The sequence below is a fragment of the Desmodus rotundus genome, chromosome 8, assembly GCF_022682495.2.
Source record: "Desmodus rotundus isolate HL8 chromosome 8, HLdesRot8A.1, whole genome shotgun sequence".
Lineage (NCBI taxonomy): Eukaryota > Metazoa > Chordata > Mammalia > Chiroptera > Phyllostomidae > Desmodus > Desmodus rotundus.
Window position 1 is genome coordinate 49,549,515 of NC_071394.1, and position 22,358 is coordinate 49,571,872.

The 22,358-nt window shown below is 33.6% G+C and overlaps 1 protein-coding gene across 1 annotated transcript in view; it reads left to right on the forward strand.

Moving 5' to 3' along the window:
- Positions 1-22,358, forward strand: part of SNTG1 (syntrophin gamma 1) — a 534,413-nt gene that overhangs the window by 414,736 nt on the left and 97,319 nt on the right. The window contains exons 13-14 of the mRNA XM_024578290.3: positions 19,154-19,270; positions 20,560-20,631. Of these exons, the coding sequence (XP_024434058.1) occupies positions 19,154-19,270; positions 20,560-20,631 (189 nt within the window). The remainder of the gene's footprint in view (positions 1-19,153; positions 19,271-20,559; positions 20,632-22,358) is intronic.

Below are 22,358 nucleotides of genomic sequence, written 5' to 3' on the forward strand. Positions count from 1 at the left end.
AAGACCATGAGTTATTCTTGAGAATTTTCTTGAGGTTCTATCCCACCTCTACTCTGGAAGAGGAGGTAACTATATGTTTCTCTCAGTAGACATTCTTTATAACAGAATAAAACCCTCTCAAGATTTCCAGTTTAGATACTATATTACCTCATTGAAAATTTGTTGTATAACTAAAATTTGAGTTTAGAGTACTGTGTTTTAACAGTAGCAGTTTTCCTGAACCAATAAAATATCAGATATTTACAAAGTCATAAGTAATGATAATTCTTACGGATTATTCTGTGCAGATCTAGATTCATGATTGATTCAGTTCACTAAAGTTAACTAAACTATCAATGTTATGCTCAAGAAGCTGAAAAAAATTCGTATTACTGTTTGTTTTTTAACTATTCAATAATTGGATTTTACATAACATTAGTTCAATGTGTACAAATGTAACTATATTTGATGTAAAGAAGATGATATTTATGTAAAAGTAGAAATTATAAATATAGAAAACAGAAATGTAAGTTTAAAGTTTTATACAAGAATAAACTAATTATCCTGTCAAAAATCTGTTAGTGAAAGAAATGCTTTTCAAAAAAAAGCTATTGCAATATTTCAATGGCTTATTCATTGTCACAATGGTGCTTCAGTCACTGATCTTTATCAGAATAATAAATCATGAACAATGCCTCGCTAAGTTCTCTAAATTTTTAATATTTTTATTCTCTTCATGTGTTTCTCTTATACGTAAAATTTATTGCATTTTTCTTCTCTGAAATTATATATGAGAAAACAAAATTGAGATGCCAGCTTAGCAATGAAATGAAAATGAATTATAAGAAATGTGATTTGATTTTATTGTTTGCATGTTAACTTTAAATATATACATTTGCTTAAGGTACTGAAACATGTATTATTGATCCCAACAGAATCCTCTATAATTATGCTTATTATGCCTTCTTGGCATAGTTAATTAAATCTCCATTATAGTAATATAAATTTTAAAATATACTTGCATTCAAACAATGTATCAATTAAACACCCTTGTCTGAATATTTATAAACTGAAAGCTGTTAACTATTAGCAAGCTTAAGTTTTAATCTACTTTTAGTATATAATGATGTTGCAAGACTTTTGCAACAAACTATTCTAATTAGAGTTCATTTTTTCTATAGAGTTTATTGACAAAGACTTTTCCATCTGAAATCACTGTCTATTAAATGAGGTGACATACTCAATTTTACTTTTTTATGGCCAGGCTTTATGTTGTATTCTCATGTTTCATTTGTGTGTTTTGTTTTTGTTTTTGTTTTTTGACCATTAAATTTCTTAGGTACTGTCATTCTGTCATTGTAGATTTGAGAATATTTTAATCTCTCTACCAAAATGAGTTTGGAAATTTGCTTGAGAAGTTGATTTAGCAATACAAAAAATATTAAAAACTTAAGTAATATGCATTAATTACTTTGACTCATGAAAATATTAGCTATATGAGGAATGCATTTAGACATTCCATACTGTGCAGTGTAAACATTTCCACAATTAGCCCTTTAATACTTCTTTCCATAGGAAAAAAGATATAGGAATATGCGTGCTCTGCTGTTGTTGTAAATGAACCTTCTGAGCTCCTAGCGATCACTATCACTCACTCAAACAGCTCTCACTTCTCTCTGCTTGCATCACTGTTTCCCTCTCCACTGAATTTTTCTCATGACCACTCCATTCTCTGCTCAATTTTAGAGCAAACATCATTAAAAGAGAGAGACTACAGATTCAATGTGTTCACTTAGTCTCCATACATTCTCTCTTGAGCCCCACCCAATAACAATTTGCCCCAAGGTTACAAATGAACACCGATCAGCTATATCAATGATCAGTTCTCAGTCCTCATGGTAATTGCATCATCAGCACCGTTTGACCCAGTTGATCATCCTCTTTACACTTGTCTCTCATGACATCAACGTTGCTTGTTGTTTTCTCCTGTTCTCTGCCACTCCTATCACCTGCTGCTCCAAGACTCTGTCTTTGAGTTATTTCCCTCTTCAGTATATATTTATGCAGTTTCAAGGCTGTAATGTGTCTTAAATTGACAAATCAACATTCTACACAAGAATGCTTGACCATTCCTAAGAACTCCACAATGCTTTAACAGATTCATCTCTTTGAAATACTCATAATCTCAAAGTATGTAATACCGCCTTCTAGATTTTCTCCTCCAACGCTGATTTTCTCAAAACCTTTTCCATCTCATTAATGGTTGTTTCCATTCTTCTGGATATAAAGGTTGAAAATCTTGTATCATCTTTAACCTCACTTTTTCTTTCATACCATATGTTGAAATTCAATTTTCAAAATGTATTCAGAGTCCAACAACTTCCTAAAGTCTCCTCTGCTGCCAGTCTTTCCTAAACCTCTATTGTCTTTTCTTGAATTGCCCTGATAGCATTCTTAAGGCTTCTTTGCCTCTTTTTTCACTTCCTTTTAAATTGAGTGATATTGCTCCCTGTTCTGAAACTAGTCAGATTTTATCTCTTTATTCAAATCATCCGATGACTTACCATCTCACGTGGAGCAAAAGCCAGAGCTCTTACAATGACATGCAAGTCTGCAAATCTGAGGTCACATTCCACTCTGTCTCACAATCAACCTTTCTCTCTAAATCATTTTTCTCTAACTACTGAGGCCTCACAATCCTCCCCAGATAGTCCTCTCAGGATCTTGCATGACAGTCTTTACCTTTGTTAGTGCCCCTGCCTTAATTCCCTTCCTCCAAATAGATATATGGACAACTTCTCTTCTGTTAAGTCTGTACTTAAATGTTCCCTGTGTGCGACTTTATGCAACTTCATCTAAAATTTCAGACACTTTGCAATACTTCCTATCTTCCTTTCCCTGTGTCTTTTTCTTTTTAACTTTTTTCTTAGGACTTCTATATTCTTTTTTAAAAAAATTTAATTGTATTTTCCATTACCATTTAACCTTCCATACACACCCCACTAGCAGTCACCACACTGTTGTCCATGTCCATGAATCCTTTTTCCTTTTTGCTCAGTCCCTCTGCCCCTACCTTCCCCTACCACCTTAGCTGTCATCCTGCTCTCTATCTATGAATCTATCTCTATTTTGCTTGTTAGTTCACTTTGTTCATTAGATTCTACATATAGGTGAAATTATATAGTATTTGTCTTTTTCTGACTGGCTTATTTCACTTAGCATAAAGTTCTCTAGGTCCATCCATACTGTTGCAAAGGGTAAAATTTTCTTCTTTTTTATGGTCAACTGGAATTCCATTGTGTAAATGTCTCATAGTTGTTTTATCCACTCATCTACTTATCCACTCATCATAGTTGTTTTGTCCACTCATATGAACACTTGGGCTGCGCCCATATCTTAGTGATTGTAAATAACATGGCAGTGAACATGGGGTGTTTATGTTCTTTCAGATTAGTGTTTTGGGTTCCTCAGATATATTCCCAGAAGTGGGGTCAGTGGGTAAAAGGCAGATCCATTTTTAATTTTTGAGGTATCCCCATATTGCTTTCCACAATAAACTGTTTTCCCTGGGATTTCTATATTCTTTAATATAGCCTATATTTTACTTCTTTCTTTCTTTATTCTCAATCACCCAAAGGAGAATCTAAATTATGTTATGACATTATATTTAATTTACTACCATGTCCCCAAGTTTGTAACAGTGGTTTGAATTAATTACTGTAAATTTTGTCTCAGTGAGGAGGAAAAATGTTCAGGTTACCAATCACCTGAAAATGTTACCTCTATCTGCAGAGAGCTTAGATGCCATTTTATCTGCAATATCTCTTTGCCAAACAACAACAAAAATCTTCCATTTTACTCTTTAGTTGTGAGTCAGTAGGGCCTAGAATTATTTCATTTGTCAGAAAGTGACCAATGTAAAATAAACAGTGTATTTCAGGTAACACTGGCACGTGTTGCCAGAAAATAGCTGTCATATTTCTTATCAACACACTTGGCCCCTGCTGCCAACACTACCTGCCTTTTTGTGCTGACAGTGGTGTCTCTTTTTTCTTTCCTGATTGCCACTCTCCAATACACCCTGGCAAAGTGTCAAGCTGCTTAATTTCCATATCTTGAAAAATGCCTTTATAGCCAACCCTTTGTGGTGACAAATCAGAGTAATTGTCATGGTCCCCCGTTTGAGGGGCTTTGTGCTGCTGAAGTAATTGCTGGCTCAGCAGTGGTTTTCAGGGAAGCAGCTGGCAAGTGGAAAAGGAGATGGTTTTCTACAGCTGATATAAAAATGACAATGGGTTCATTTGTAAATGTATAATCAACCTTGTGCCCTTCTACTAAAAGTGAAGATTACTTTCTGCTTGCACCAGAGCACTTAGGGAACGTTTAGCTCATTTTGTAACTTCTCTTCCATTTTTAACTCTCATCCAAATTCATTTTATTAATATTTTTGTTAGAGAAACATTAACACAGCAAAAAGTCCCCCCTATAAAATAAAATCACCTGATAAAACATTTATCGAACAGTGGTGACTGACATTAGAAGGGGCTGGGCAGAGAAGTAATTTTCTGGAAAGGACTGAAGGAGTAAGTTTGATTGTGACACCTAGAAGAAGGCAGCAGGCTGGACTCCTGGTTTGAGAGGGAGGGTGAACCTGAGGCCACATAACGTGAATGGCTTTGATGAGACATAGTCTGACCTGTTACTTGAGCTGAATGACCTCAACTTCTGGGAGCAGTGTCCACTGAATGCAAAGAACAATGGAAGGAGAATAAAGAGTGCATTTATATTAGTGCATGGCCAATCCGTAACTCAAGTCCGGGGGTCCACAGAAAGGTTTCTCTCAAAGAGGTAGAGGAGTGGACACTATGGGAAAATACCAGTAAGGTACACAGTGGTAGTGGTGACCACATACTGTCATCTGTATAGGCATGGTTCTGTCAGAAATTTCCTGTTAATATTATCAAAAGCAGACAATGGATTTGTTAGATGCTGTTGATGTTGCTGTCTCAATGAATGAGAGTCTAGGTAGAACATGAAGATGAGGGTATTCGGCTGTGGTCACATCTCTTCTTGCTTGAGTTAGGGACTTGAGATTAATTCTGAAATTCTTCAAGTTGAGGAGTGCCATGAGATGAGAGTACCACCAAACAAAGACTTCTTGGCAAATAATTTGTTTTAATTATCTTGCTTTTTGTAGACATTTTAGATTGATGTAGCTTTGAGAAACACCTGTTACTCCCCTATGATTTTAGCTGCAACATTTAAACTTCTGCCAATCATCTGTGTACACACACATACATGCACTTGTGCACATGCACACACGTGATAGGGTAGAAAAATGGACTTTTTGACTATAGAAATACAATTAATATGCTGGTTCTGTATACAGTGATTATTAATGAACTTAATCCTGTGCTCCTCTTTTCAGCTGCATATAAACTTCTGGCAAACCCTTATATTGCATTGCAGTTTCAGTTACTCTGTTTTCACTTCTAGATGTGTTTTATTATTTCACAATTTCCAGTTATCTGCTATAATTTATTGTCTAGTCATCTAAATTCTGAATATACATTGAACAAAGTACTAATTTTAAAATTTGGGTCTCAAACCTCCAAAATCTGAATCCCACAATGTGTGTGTGTTTTCCCCCATTTTCTTTTTTATCTCTTGCTATTCTGATTATATTTATATTTGTCTCCTCATATGGCTTCTAAATAATGGTTAAAAAATAGACAGTGCTTGTAAAATTATAGATGCAATTTGAGGATCAGAATGATCTTGCTTCAGAGAGGAATTATTTTTGCTTTCTGCAAAATGAAATCAGAAGTACAGTTTAGTCGCTGTCAGAACTGAGTGCTCATGAACTAGGCTACAGTCTTCATGATGTGTGGCTGAGATCCACTCTGCCAGCTCCTCTGCAGCCAGTCTGCAGTGGACAAATGCCCTGGTGGAGGTGGCACTGACATGGACTCATATCTCTGCACTTTACCTTTCACTAGGACTTAGGCTGTTTCTTTGTCCCTTGGTTACATTGCAATACCCCTTTTTAAAAAGTACCATAATATTTAATTAAATTTATTGTGGTGGCATTGGTTAATAAAATTATGGTTTTCAAGTGTTTCTGTGATACATCACTTGTGTATTGGATTGTGTGCCCACCACCCAAAATTGTTTTTCCATCACCATATATTTCACCTCCTTTGCCCTTTACTATCTCCCACCCCACATTCCTGTGGTTACCACCATGCTATTCTCTATGTCTATGAGTTTTTGCTTGTTTTTCTTGTTTGCTCATTTGTTGCTTTCTGTTTTATACCCACATATGAGTAAAGTCATATGGTTCTTAGCTTTTCCTGTCTGACTTACTTTGCTTAAAATTATATTTTCAATACCTACCCATGTTGTCTCAATAGCAATATTTTATCTTCTCTTATGGCTGAGTAATAGTCCATTGTATGTATGTAGCACATCTTCTTTATCCAGTCATCCATCAAGGGACACTTTCATTGTTCCCATGTCTTGGCCACTGTGAATAATGCTACAATGAACACAGGGAAGGATATATCTTTGCAAATAAATGTTTCCTTCTAAGGTGTTTTTATCTTCTTTATGAAATGTCTGTCTGTTTTATTTCAGTTGAATCTTCAACAAGCTGGCATTCTATTGTTTCATTTGGAAATATCCTGCTTATCAAGAATATATCATTTCTTTTTCATTTTCAAATACTAGGATACTTTCATTATGGTTTATCCTATCATAAGTAAAACAAACAAACAAAAAATGTTTTCAATAATTCAAAGCATTACCAGATGTTAGGAGTATAACATAATTTAATGGTTTACTCCCTGATTTTAGGATGAGTATGTTCAAAACAAAATTAAGACAACATCAACCTCAGTTTGATGGTTTGTTAAATCACAGAGTGTTGGGCCCCAACACCAAGCTTTCTGATTCAGCAGGTCTGGGATATAGCATGAGAGTTTGCATTTTGCACAAGTTTCTAGGTGATAGTCATGCTGATGGACCAAGGACCCAAGGACCACACTATCACGGGGAGATTATACAAGTGTTCTGTCTTCACTTTGGCTAACAAAGTTAGAGCCAAACTTGTTGACATATGTTAATAAATGCAAAGGTTTTAGAGTGCTATAATGATTTTCTTGTAAGAATGTACTATTTGCTTCAGTTTGTTATGTATTATAAATATGTTGTTACACGCTCTATTGCATCTTCTTAAGTAACCCTCTCTCCCATTTGCCCCCCCAAAGCCTAAGGATGCATATATAAAAATAATCACTATTATTCTTAGCAATCCCAATAAAAATCTCAGCAATTTATTTTGTATATATCTACAAACTGAATCTAAAGTTTATATGGAGATGCAAAAGACCCAGAATGGCCAACATAATAATGGATTTTAATTAGTTTGGAGAATTGTAACTACCAGACTTCAAATCTTACTATAAAGCTATATTAAACAAGATAGTGTGGTATTGGCAAAAGAATAGAGACACAGATCAATGTTACAGAATAGAGAAACCAGAAATAAACCCACACAAATATTAATTAATCTTTAACAAAGGAGCAAAGGCAATGCAGTGGAGAAAAGATAGCCTTTTAAACAAATGGTGTTGTAGAAACTGGATATTTACTTGAAGAAAAAAAAAAAAGCTAGACATAGGCCTTGCATTCTTCATAAAAATTAACTAAAAAAATAGATGCAGACTTAAATGTAAAATCCTAAACTATAAAACTTCCAGAAGATAACATAGGAAAAAAAGTTGATATGGATATGTTGATAACATTTTAGATGCAGCCCCTAAGGCATGATTCATGAAAGAAATTATTGTTAAGTTAGACTTCATTAAAAATAAAAACAAACAAACAAACAAAACCCCTTTGTTTGTCAAAAGACAGTATCGATAGAAAAAGAAGACAATCCACAGACTGTGAAAAAATATTTGCAAAACACGTTTGATAAAGGACTGTTATCTGACATGTGCAAAGAATTCTTGAAACTTAAGGGTAAGAACAAAAATAACTGAATTAGAAATGAGCAAAATCCATGAATAGACATCTCACCGTAGAAGGTAATGCAGATGACAAATAAACATATGAAAACATGTTGCACATGATATGTTATCAGGAAAATGCAAATGAGATACAGTGTGATACAACTACACACCTTTTAGAACAGCCAAAGCCTAGTACACTGACAACATCAAATGCCGATGATGATGTGGAGCAAGAGGAACTTTCATAGTTGGCTGGTGGGAATAGAAAATATATAGCCACTTTGGGAGACAGTTTGGTGGTTTCTTAATGAACTAAGTATACTTTTATCATACATTTGGCAATAATTTTTTAATTTCTTTTTTAAATTATATTTTATTGATTATGCTATTACAGTTGTCCTATTTTCCCCTTTTATTCTCCTCTGCCCCATATCCCCCCTCTGATCCACATTCCACCCCCTTAGTTCATGTCCATGGGTTGTACATATAAGTTATTTGGCTTCTACATTTCCTATACTATTCTTAACCTCTCTTTGTCTATTTTGTACCTACCATTTATGGTACTTATTCCCTGTACCTTTTCCTCCACTCCTCTCCTTCTCTCCCTGCTGATCACCCTCCACGTGATCTCTATTTCTGTGATTCTGTTCCTATTCTACTTGTTTGCTTGTTTGGGGGGGGGGTTTGGATTGGTTATTGATAGTTGTGAGTTTGTTGTCATTTTACTGTTCATATTTTTTATCATCTTTTTCATAGATAAGTCCCCTTAGCCTTTCATATAATAAGGGCTTGGTGATGATGAACTCCTTTTCTATGGTATTAACCTAAAGGAGCTGAAAATCTATATCCACACAAAAACCTGCCCACGGATGTTTATAGCATATTTATTTATAGTTACTAAAACTTGGAAGCAACCAAAATAGTCTTCTGTAGGTGAATATATAAATAAAATGTGTTACATCCAAAGATGGAATATCATTCAGTGTTCAAAAGGAATGTAGAACCAAGCCATGAAAAGACAAAGAGGAATCTTAAATGTACATTATTAAGTAAAGGAAGTCAATATGAAAAAAGCTACAGACTGTGTCATCTCAACAGTATGTCATTCTGGAAAAGGTTAAATTATAAAGATAGTTAAAAATCAATGGTTGCTAAGGGTTGAGAGAAAAATTAATTGATGATGCACAGATGATTTTTAAAACACTGGAATTATTTTGTATGATATCACCATGGTGGATACACATCAATATATTTTTAAAAAACTATACCATGTATAACACCAAGAGTGAACCATAACTCAGTGTTGAATTTGGCTGATACTCACCTGTCTATGTAGGATCATCAGTAGTAGCAAATGTATCACCCTGGTGGAGATGTTGATAATAGAACATCGCACAGCTATGCATGTATGGGTGCAGGAGTTCTGTGTGAAATATCTGTATCTTCCATTCAGCTCTGCACTGAACCTACAATTGCTCAAAAGTAAAATATATTTTAGATGAGATCTGGTGCGTTCAGGGTGGTATGGCCGTAGACGTAAAATACATTTTAAAGGCTAGAATATATTTAAGATATAATATTTTTTAAAAATAATAGAACATATAAAATGTTATGAAGGAAATGCTTTACATAGGAGCCACATGTTCATATAATTATACCAGTAGTTTAAATAGACAAGTTTGCCCAGATCAAAACCACCGTGAGATATCATACTTGTTAGAATGGCTATCATCAAAAGATAGATAACAATGTTGGTGAGGACATAAAGAAAAGGAAACCCTTGTACACTGGTGGAGAGATTCTAAATTTGTACAGCCACTGTGTGAAGCAGTGTAGAGGTTCCTTTAAAAGTTAAAAATTAAACTACCATATAATCTACCAATCCTACTTCTAAGTATGTATCCAAAGGAAATGAAAACTGCTAATCCATGAATATGAGATATTTATTTATCTATTTCTTATTTAATTTCCTTCACTAATGTTTTGTAATTTTCAGTGTACAAGTTTTTCACCTTTTTGATTAAGTGTATTCCTTAATATTTTATGATTATTGTTGCAATTGTGAATGAGATGTTTTCTTAATTTCATTTTTGGACAAAAGGAAAAAAAGAAAACATAAGGAAAATCTTCTTGACACTAGTCTGGCCAATATTTTTTTAGATATGATACCAAAAACATAGTCAACAAAACAAAAAATAAGCATGTGGGATTGAATCAATATAACAGCTTCTGTACAGCAAAGAAAACAACAGAGTGAAAAGACAACCTCTGGAGCAGGAAAAAAAATTTGCAAATCATATATTTAATAAAGTGTTAATATTCAAAATGTATAAAGGACTAAAATAACTTAACAACAAAAAGACAAATAACCCAATTAAAAAATTGGCAAAGGACTGGAATGGATATTTCTCAAAAGAAGATATACAATTAGCCAATAGGCATATCAAAAGATATTTACCATCATGAAAGCATCAGGGACGTGTACATCAAAGCCAGAAGGATCATTACCTCACACCTGTTGGTACAAGTGTAAATTGGTTTAGCCACTATGGAAAACAGTATGGAGGTTTCTCAAAAAATTAAAAATACAATTACCATATGATCCGGCAATCCCAATTCAGGATGTATTACCCTAAGAAAATAAAATGAATACTTCTAAGAGATATCGGTACTGCATTTTAATTGCAGTATTATTCAGGATAGCCAAAATATAAAAAATGAATTGTGCCCATTGACATATGAATGGGTAAGGAAATTATATAAATATTTTTCAGCTTTAAAAAAGGAAATTTTGTCATTTTTGACAACATGGATAAACCCGAAAAACATTATGCTAAGGGAAATAAACCAGACAAAACAAGACAAATACTCTATGATCTCATGTGTGTGTGGAATGTGTATTTTAAAAAAGCAAACTGATCAAAGCAAAGAGTAAATGGTAGCTGCCAGGGGCTTGAAGGATGAAGGAAACGGCGATGTTGGTCAAAGTGTACAAAGGTTCAGTAATGCAGAATAAATGAAGCTATGAAGTTCTAATGTATGGAACGATGACTATAGTTAATAATACTGTAGTGGGTTCTAGAAATGTACTAGGAGAGTTGATGCTAACTGTGTGAGGTGACTGAGATGTTAACTAGGTTGATTGTGCAAAGTATTTCACAATGAATACATATATCAAACCATCATCTTTTTTTTTTTTTACATTTTAAGAAACTACCAATGTTTCCAAAGTAGTTGTGCTATTTAATACTCCTTCCAATAGTGCATGAGAATTGTACCTCCAGCAGGTGCTCCCCAACACGTAGTGTGGTAGGTTAGTCATTTTCCCGAATTAGAATTCGGGTTATTCTAATAGGTGTGTAGTGGTATATCATTGTGGATTTAATTTGTGTTTCCCTAATACTAGTGTCGATTATCTGTTTATATGCTTATTTGCTGTTTGTATCTCTCCTTGGGTAAAGTGTCCGTTCAAATTGTTTGCACATTTTTAAATTGTATTGCTTTGTACACCATTGAGTTTTTTATTGTTTTTTATTTTTACTTTTTTAATTTTGAGAGAGGGCGAGAAAAAAGAAAAAAAAGAAAACTAAACTAAACTAAAAGACTCTTGCTGACTTTGAACCCACCAAGCTGGTTCTGCTGGTCTTCCTGGATGTTGCAGGCAGAGGGGGGGCTGGGCTCCGTTTTATTTTTTTCCTTTCCTGTGGTTCTGCTTTGGGGGCTAGGTCTGGGCTCCAATATTCACAGGTGTTCAACCTCCAGCCCAAGCCCTCACTGTGCTATGTAACCCCCACTGCCCATTTGCGCCAGGCTGGTACATTTAATCTACCTCATTGTGCCACTCTTTCCTGGGCACTGCGCACTTGCAAAGCCCCTTCAGGGCAGTTTATTTCCCCTATTAAATTAAGTCTCTCTGGAGACTGCTTCCCTTCTGAGCCCCACAAACTAGCAGTATCCAGAGGGGAGGAGGGAGAGGGATAATGGGGGAAAATAGAGGAAGGTCCATCAAGGAACATGTATAAAGGACACATGGACAAAGCCAAAGAGGGTAGGTTCCAGGGTGGGAGGTAGGGATGGGTGGGGCGGGTGGCCAAGGTGGGGTGAAAATGGAGACAACTGTACTTGAACAACAATAAAAAAAAGAGAAAAATATATTTACTTCTAGCCCTTTACAGGAAATGCTTACACTGTACTATAAGACTGACAAAGGAAGAAAAAATAAAATCAAATAAATTTTTAGAGAGGAGGTAAGGGGGGGAGAAAGAGAAACATCATCTTTTAAACCTAAAATATATACAGTTTTTATTTGTCAAATATGCCTCAATAAAGCTAGCAGCATCTAATTTATGAACACTTAAGTTGAATGTATTGCATGAGTTGAATAGCCAAAATTTTCTTTATGAAATGCATCATTAATATGCTTATCTGTCTCTTTTTCTTATTTCAGATTATTGTTATTTTCTCTTTTTTAAATCTTTGTCTTTTTTAATATTTGGGACACTCAGTATTATAATTTATTTTTTAATTATACTTTTTAAAATTTTTTAATTGTAATTTTGTACCATAAACATTGACAAACTTACAAACTTTATAGCTCTTTATTTTTAAATTATATTTTTACACACAAATTCAAGTTAAAATATAATGATGATTTTTTTTTCTTTTCTTACATCTACCACTTTTTTCACATAACATTGGGTAAAATCTTAAAGTTACAGTTGATTTTCAATGTTGGTAGTGAATATTCTTGTATTGTTTCTGATCTTAAGGAGATATTTTCTTTTCTTTTTTTTTATTTTTTATTGTTATTCAGTTACAGTTGTCTGCCTTTTCTCCCCATCCCTCCACCCCACCCCAGCCGAACCCACCTCTGTCCTCCACCTCCACCCTCCCCCTTGATTTTGCCCATGTGTCCTTTATAGTAGTTCCTGTAATACCCTCTCCCCGCTGTCCCCTCCCCACTCCCCTCTGGCTATTGTTAGATTGTTCTTAACTTCAATGTCTCTGGTTATATTTTGTTTGCTTTTTTCTTTTGTTGATTATGTTCCAGTTAAAGGTGAGATCATATGGTATTTGTCCCTCACCACCTGTCTTATCAACAATTAACCATTAAGTGAAGTGATGCACTGATCTTTTTGTATATAAATATCTTTACTTAGATTAAGACATTTTATTGTTATTTTTAGAGTCTTTTTTATGAATAGATGTTGGATTTCATTAAAAGTTTTTCTGCATTTTTAGAGATTTTACTAATTTTTAAAATATTTTTATTTGTCACTTGCAGTTTGCATTTAAGATTATTTTTATTAGTTTCAGGTGTACATCAGAGTGGCTAGACAATTTTAACCCTTCACTCTGTTTATGTGGGAAATTATATTGACACTTTTAAATATCACTGGATTTATTTCATTGATATATTTCCATCTTTTGTATTTAAAATGATGAAATGCAATTTCCTTTTTCATATTGACTGTCTGTCAGGTTTGCTGTTAAGGTCATGTTGGCCTCATAGACTGTTGTGGAGTGACCGTTCTGTTATTCCCTTCTCTGAGGACTTCACAAATATTTAGTTCTTTTTTTCTTAACTGCGAAGTAGAAATTGTAAGGTGAATTAAATAGAACATTAAATTTTCTTTTTGGGCTATTTTAAACTACACATCAAATTGCTTAAATAACTATAAGATTGCTCATTTAAAAAATTTCTTCCTGCATCTGTCCTGATAATTTTCCAGGAGTTAACATAGTTCATTAAAATTTTTTAATTAATTTGAAAATTTTCATTTATAATATCATTTTAAATGATTATAATGTCTATAGGCTCTGGTATTGTGGGTATTAGTAACTTTGACTTATCCTGACATGAGCATTCATATTATAAAGTATCTATTAAATAATATTTTTCATCTTGATGAATATCTACTGTATATTTCTATTTCATTAATGACTTCATTAATGACTAAAGTATTAGACTTTATTTCTTTTACTTCATTTTTGGAGCTCTCTCACTCTCTCTTTCTACACTTGTCTTTCTCTCTCATCTTTTAATATTGGATTGGCCAAAAAGTCCATTCATTTTTTTCCCTAAAGTAAATGACACATTTTTAATTTTCACCAATTACTTCATTGATTTGAATATTTTGAGTATGTTGTCTGTCTCCCACTATTGGCTTCTAGTGGTTAGAGGCCAGGGATGCTGCTGAACATCTTCCAATTCATAAGAAAGCCCCACAAAGAGTTATTTTGCAAAAATGTCAATAGTACCACGAAATTTCGCAAACCACTTTTGACACATTCACTCAGTCACAGCACCTTCTCCATACACTGTACAAATCCTTTTTTGCATTTCAGTTGCATTTGTCACCATTCTCCAAACTATATAACATGTCCAAGATGTTGTGTATCTTCTTCCATCTTCAAGATTAAAATAACTGCAAAAAATTTACCAATGTTGATGTTTTTTTAATGCATGCTGATATGAGAACTGTGCAATAACAAAAACTTTTTTGAATTAAGTTAAAGACAACTAACACTGTGAGAGCCATCATACAGAAAATAAAACTAAATGGACTTTTTGGCTAACCCTCAATGTTCTAAGTACTTGATTGAGTTTCCCAAATTATTGACTTAAGGATTTTCAAATACATACACATAGATTAAAATTCTAAGACTAACCGTTGCTGAATCTCTCAAGTTTGATGACAAATTTTCCTTGTAATTTAATTCAAGCTATTTTCTAACTTTCTTTGTGATTTTTCTTTGACCTGTGGATGTTTATTACTTAATTTCTAAATATTTGGAGTTGGATATTATAGTTACCTTTAAATATTGCTCCCAAATTTAATTCTATTGATATTTAGGACATAGCACATTATTATATGATAAAACTTATTTGAGACTACCTTTATCACCAAAAAACATAATGATTTCTTGCAGTTTCCAGTAAACTTAAAAAAAAAGTATACTCAGTTTTTGCTGCATCCTAAATGTCAATTAGGCAAATTTTATTAATTATATTGTTCAAAATTTCCATAATTTGATTGATTTTTTCCTCCTATTTGATTACTTATTTATTGAATCACACTAAACTCTCCTTCTATGATTATCAATTTGTTCATTTTGTTGTTCTGACAGTTTTTTATTTGTAGCTTTTAAAATTAGGTTATCAGATACATGAAGTCTAAGCATTACTATGGATTTTTTTAGATTTGACACTGCATCGTTATGAAAGTTTCTTTATTTCTAGTAACAATTCTTGCCTTACGTCTACATTTTGTAATATTGCTAGGCCAGTTTATTTTTGTTTGCAGTTTGGTATAATTTTTTTCATTCCTTTCTTTATAAACTTTCTGTACTCTTAGATGTGCCTTTCTTAGATGTGCCTTATGCAAACAGAATATAGGGTTTGTGTGTATGTGCTAGTGAAAATGTCTATAGAACACAATTATTCTGTTTATGTATAGTATGATTATTACCATATTTTGGTTATATTCTGTAACCTTATTGCTTATTATATATTTATTAGTTGTAACATTTTTATATTATACTGTTTTATTAGCTCTGTTTCCTTTTATTTCTTTTACATTTTCTTTTGAATAAGTATTGTTTAGTATTTGTGTTTTTCCCATTTATTATGAAGTTTTATATTTTTCACTAAGCCATCTTTCTCTTTATACTTTTAATAATTTTTAAATTTATAGTTTTATTTTCTAACAAGTTAAATATTAAAAACATAACCATATTATAAAAGAATCAAGGTCTTCAAGAATGCAATTCCAAAGGTTCAGAACTGCTGTTTACTTTCTCATACCCTTTAGCAAAGAGATTACTTTAGAGATTATCATTACCACTGAAAAAGTTCTTTAGATATTAGAAAGTGCAGACTACTAAATCATAATGTTAAATATTACGTAATTTTCCTATTTAGTGCAGGACCTAATATATCTTAACTAAAACTGTGTCCTTCTGAATTTTAATGATTGTGTCATGCTAAAATTATTAATAAATGTACACAAATATTTCCAACCCTTTGTCTACTTTTTCTCTCTGAAGCATTAAATTTTTTCTTTAGTGCTTTTTTAAGAATGCTAAATCAATATGTTACAGAAGTATACATTTTCATCTTCAACTTAAAAGAGAATTTTGCTCTGGATGGGGTCCTAGGCTGGCAGTTACTATTCCATACATTGATGTTTATATTCCATAATATTTTGCTGTGCATTGTTTCTATTCAGAATTCAGTTATCGGTCTTGCTGTACCTTCTGCAAACATGTGGTGGAAAATATATCCTCCCAGGGGCCTCTACCACATAGACTGTGGTAAGAGATAAGTGAAATGACACAAATACATTTAAGAACGTAATACTCATTTAATAAGTGTTTGTGTACATGTTTGACCTTCACAACAAATGATGGGAAGAGGAGTAACCATATAATATTTTTGGAAATTGATCGATGTAAATTTAAGAGCTAGAAGGAAAAGAGTTGTTGTCACTGCCATTTGATATATGAATAACACTTGAACAAACTTGAATCATTTTACACCAGTGACTAAACCAAAAGAGGCACAGGGGAGATGTGGTACACCACACTAGTGGTAATAACATCAAGTATCAAGTATCTTTCTTTGGCTTATCTCTTTACCCATTTGAATATTTTATCCTGGTATCACATTACCAGATAATAAAATTTCACTATGGAAAACAGGTGGTATAAGTCATTCAATTCTATAACAACTAAATATTTTCTTAGCATGAAGGGTATAAAGTGCAAGACACAATTCATGCCAAGTTGAATTGCAAAAATGGATAAACACTAGATAAGTGCTGATGGAAACAGATTATAAATTATTATTATTTTGTTCATTTTTTTGTTTTGCAAATATTTTAATATTGAGACTGTCTAAAGCTTTACATATGTTTACATGAGTGTTATTTAAAGGAAAATTCCTTGTTTTCTAAAATTTTCTTCATTGGATGGACACAGATATTTTTAAATATATTTTATTGATTATGCTATTACAGTTGTCCCATTCCCCCCCTTTATTCCCCTCCACTCTGCAGACAACCTTCCACATGCATTCCCTCCTTTAGTTCACATTCATGGGTCATAAATATAAGTTCCTGGGCTTCTACATTTCCTAGACTATTCTTAACCTCCCCCCTGTCTATTTTCTACCTTCCGTTTATGCTACTTATTCTCTGTATCTTTTCCCCCTGTCTATACCACCCCCTCCCCTGCTGAAAACCCTCCATGTGATCTCCATTTCTGTGATTCTGTTCCTGTTCTAGTAGTTTGCTTAGTTTGTTTTTGTTCCTTTATTTTTTAGGTTCAGTTGTTGATAGTTGTGAGATTGCTGTCATTTTACTGTTCATAGTTTTGATCATCATGTTTTTCTTAGATAAGTCCCTTTAACATTTCATATAATAAGGTCTGGGTGATGATGAACTCCTTTAACTTGATGTTGTCTTAACTTGATGTTGTCTGAGAAGCACTTTATCTGCCCTTCCATGCTAAATGATAGTTTTGCTGGATAGAGAATCTTGGATGTAGGTCCTTGACTTTCATGATTTCAAATACTTCTTTCCAGCCCCTTCTTGCCTGCAAGTTTCCTTTGGAGAAATCAGCTGATAGTCTTATGGGAACTCCTTTGTAAGTGACTGTCTCCTTTTCTCTTGCTGCTTTTAAGATTCTCTACTTATGTTTAATCTTGGGTAATGTAATTATAATGTGCCTTGGTGTGTGCTTCCTTGGGTCCAACTTCTTTGGGACTCTCTCAGATTCCTGGACTTCCTGGAAGTCTATTTCCTTTGCCAGGTTGGGGAAGTTCTCCATTATTTTTTCAAATAAGTTTTCAATTTCTTGCTCTTCCTTTTCTCCTTCTGGTATCCCTATGATTCTGATATTGGAATGTTTAAAGTTGTCCTGGAGGTTCCTAAGCCTTTGCTCATATTTTTCAGTTCTTGTTTCTTCATTCTGTTCTGGCCAACTATTTATTTCTTCCTTCTGGTCCAAACCATTCATTTGAGTCCCAGTTTCCTTCCTTTCACTGTTGGTTCTTTGTACATTTTCCTTTATTTCACTTTTCATAGCCTTCACATTTTCCTCTATTTTGCAAGCATACTCAACCAATTCTGTGAGCATCTGATTACCAGTGTTTTGAACTATGCATCTGACAGTATGGCTATCTCTTCACCACTTAGTTGTTTTTTTGTTTGTTTTTTTTTTTTTTCCTGTAGCTTTGACCCATTCTTTCATTTGGGACTTTTTTCTTTTTTGTCTCAGCACACCTTATGTCATAAGGAGCAGAGCCTTAGGTATTCACTAGGGTGAGGAAACCCACATCTCTTCCTTGTAGTACTGTTTGTGGGGGAGGGGTTCGAGAGGGAACGGTGCCACTTGTTGAGCTCTCTGCTGGCTTTCAGTCACTTCCATCACTCTCCACAAACAAATTGGGCCCTTCTGGTCCTGATTCCCAGGTGGGTGATTTTATGTACATTCTAGGGCCCTGTGGGTCTCTACAATGAACTTTCCTATGAGGCTGGGTGTTTCTCCTGCCATCTCAATCCTCACAGTTTTTTTCAGTCAGAGGTTTTGTGGCTTACTTTTCCCGGGCTGGAACCCTGCATTGCGTGGTCTGTCTCGCTCCCCAGTTATTCCTCCCAGTTTATCTGCATGCAAATGTGGGACTGCCTGCTCTGCAGCCACCACCTTGCCTGGTCTGCCAGCTGAGGTCTTGCCCCACCATGTCCTCCAGCCACTGCCTTGCTGCAAGTGTTCTCCCCCTACTGCCAGTCTCTGCCCCTCCTACCTGATCTGGATGAATGTTTCTTCTTTAACTCCTTGGTTGCTGGACTTCCATACAGTTCAATTTGCTGTCAGTTCTGGTTGTTTATGGTTTTTAAATTTGTTATCCTTCTTTTGTTTGTGCAAGGAGGCACAGTGTGTCTACCTTGCCTCCATCTTGGCCAGAAGTGGATCCAGATTATATAATATAGGTGGCTCACATATATTTACTGAAGTTAAAACTGATTAATGTGCTTTTGCTTCAATTAATGTGATAAATTTATGAGAGCTTTAAGGTATTACAAGATATGAAAAATACACATAATACATCTGATATGAGAATTTGTTGTCAGTAATTATATTCAATTTCCCTGCAGATAGTCTACATGGGCTGGTGTGAAGCACGGGAACAGGACTCACTTCAAGATTGTGCATACTCTCCAATATTTCTGGCTCTGAGGGGCTCCTGTCTTTACAAGTTTCTGGCACCCCCAGTAAGTGTTTTTGTCAAACACTTTTATTTTTCCCATCTTATCACAACAGAGTGACATCAACTTAGTAATAACAAATTGCATGTTACTAATATATTTTGAAGATAAGATACAGAAAAAATAGAGAACAATCCAAATGTTTTTGAATATTTAGTGTCTAGGAAAAGTAACACCTGCTTGAGTGAGGTTGATAGGGTAATAATATGAGTATAATAATTTATAGTTTTAATTTGAACATTTCATCTAAAATGTTATGTGATGTGCTTGAGTGTGATATTGCTATGTTATAGAATCACATGCTTATGATTTTGTAATAAAAAGGGGTGTTATTTGTGCCAGAGCCAGTATTTCATTAAATATATAAGTTCTGGCATTAAACCCTCTTTTATAACCCTTGAAAAATCTAGAAATCTTTTCTACTTAGGCATTTATGACAGTCAAAATATGTTGATATGGCCCAGGTTTGTCTACACATCAAAGCAATAGTATTTTTGATATTCTATATGCAAGTCACTGGGCTTTGTACTAAATATGTATGGGTATCTACTGCACCTAATGTCTTGCTTTTTGAAAGATATACCTTACACAATAGTAGTTTCTTAATAAATATTTATTGAAAATAAATATCCAATGCCAGACCACTCACTTACAGGTCTAAAAGTAGATTAGATCTTGGAATAATGTCTGACTTGCTGCTATTTTGAATGTCTGTCTATATAAATTTCTAAACATCAGGTAGGCGGGTAAAAAACCATTAATATTTATATTTTTACATATTATTACTCTGAATAATTTCTTATGATTGGATAGATATACGGCTTGAACTTCAATAAGTGAAACAACTTCATTGTAGTGTTTGGTATCATCATAATTTTCTAAAATATTCACATCTTATAATGACTTCTAATTTAAATTATGTCATTTTTAAAAATTAAAGCCAGTCCTACTACATAATATTTTTATCTGGAGGTAACTAGTGGTAAACTTTATATAATATTTATATATAAAGAATACTCACATTATTTAAAATATGTAAAGATATTGGGCAAATGGAGCTTGTTGCATATAATATGAGATATTTGCTGAAAGAGGAAGAGAAATAGTGATAAAGCTTGGAAGAGAAGAAACCACAACATTCTGCATGGACCTTTATGAGTGTAACTTCACAGCTAAGAGACTGTATAGTACATGTGACAGGTTTCCTTATGCACCACAGTATATAAATCACATAAAAGGGGAATAGGAGCTATCTTTCTAAAACAAATAACATATTAGTTTCTCATCCTTTATAGGTGACAACGTGGGACTGGACTCGAGCAGAGAAAACATTTTCAGTTTATGAGATTATGTGCAAGATTCTCAAGGTATGATTAATAAGTAATAAATATTTTAATGGTTTTTCCTCAGCAAACAGTTCTGAGGTCATAAGTAACTGTTTATGGGTCTGGGATCATAAGTACCTAACTCTGGAGAAGAAATGATGAATGGATATAAGAGAAAATACAAGATAAATACACATAAAAGATTATATATATATATGGCAGAGAAATGTGTTGGCACCCTTGTACTGGCTCACATAATTGTTAAGCAGATTCTGTAGTCCCTCCGTGTGGGGAAGGAACAAGGAGAAATGTGATAGAAATCCATTGAGGAAGAAGTAGAAAGTTCAATTTGAAATTGTCTGAATTTAAACCTTAATTATTACCATAGTTTTCTGCTGAACAAAATTCAGGAAAAACAAGATTTGGATAAAACTTGGATTTAGAAAATGTAGAAAATGTAAAGGTATGTTCGAAGACAGGTTTGTTTTTATTTTTAATTCTCAGAGTGAGGTTATCATTCTGAGTATGCAAAATAATATACAATTGTTTTTAATAAATTACATGTCTGTGCTATACATAAAATTGTCAAAATAGATAATCATCAAGAATTCTTTAAAATTCCAAATGGTTTCTCTAGTCATTTTTAATAATTAAAAATGGTAATATTTTATAAAACCTAAATAAGACTCTATATTCAATTTCTACTCTAGGGTCTGTGGGTTTGGACATACTAGAGATTGTTTATTTTTCCTTGTTAGAGTTGATCTTGTTTGTGTAATCAAGAACTAAGTTCCTTGTATTTTATGTCAATTACCATATTTTTCGGAGTATAAGACAAACTTTTTTCCCCCAAATTTGGGAGGAAAATGGGGGGTGTGTCTTATAGTACGAATGTAGCTTACCTGGCTCATGGAGGGAGGAGTTATTATTTATGTTATTAAATATTTTACCACATTTTTCCTTCAACATTTTTTTTTCCTATTTTCCTCTTCTAAAACCTAGGTGCGTCTTATGGTCCAAAGAATATGGTATTTCCCTTCCAGTTAAAGATTCAGTAAAGTAGAAAATTCTGGAACATTTGAAACATAATTAAATGTATCAAATGTGTCTGAAAGCAGAGACAAAGAAAAATGATTACCTCAAAAGTGTTCATAATTTTTCTCTGTAGAAAAAACTCTAGATTAAATTTGACATTTACAATAACACAGAGCTAAATAGAAATATAGGTCATTGCTTGCTCATCACTGTGCATTGATTTAGTTGTAGTGTGGGACTAATGGTGGAAGAATAACTTTGCTATACTTGAATTTATTGTTAGCAAAAAATCTCTGGAAACTTCTAAAAGATGTACAAGTATCTGAAGAAAAGAGAGACCATATTCAACTCCAGTTATCTGAAATAATTACCAAAATGGCAAATAAAATAGCTTTCTAATTGAATTGTTAGCAAAAAGAAAAAGAACAAAGAAAAGAAAAACTAGTGTAATTAAAAAGAAAGACAGGAAGGAACAATGGAAACAAGGGAAGGAGGGAGGAAAGGAGGGAAAAAGAGAGTCATAGAGAGAAAGGAAAAATAAGAGAGAAATCCAGAAACTAACTACCCTCACAAATCAGTGCTTTTTATCCATCCGCTTATCATACTTAATATAACTTTTTCATACATTAATATAACTTTCATGTCTAGTATGCATTTCTATATTCTTATTTAGAATTATTTTCAAACACTTTCTAAGGAAATAGTGTGATCTTTATAAACTTCTACTTAATAAA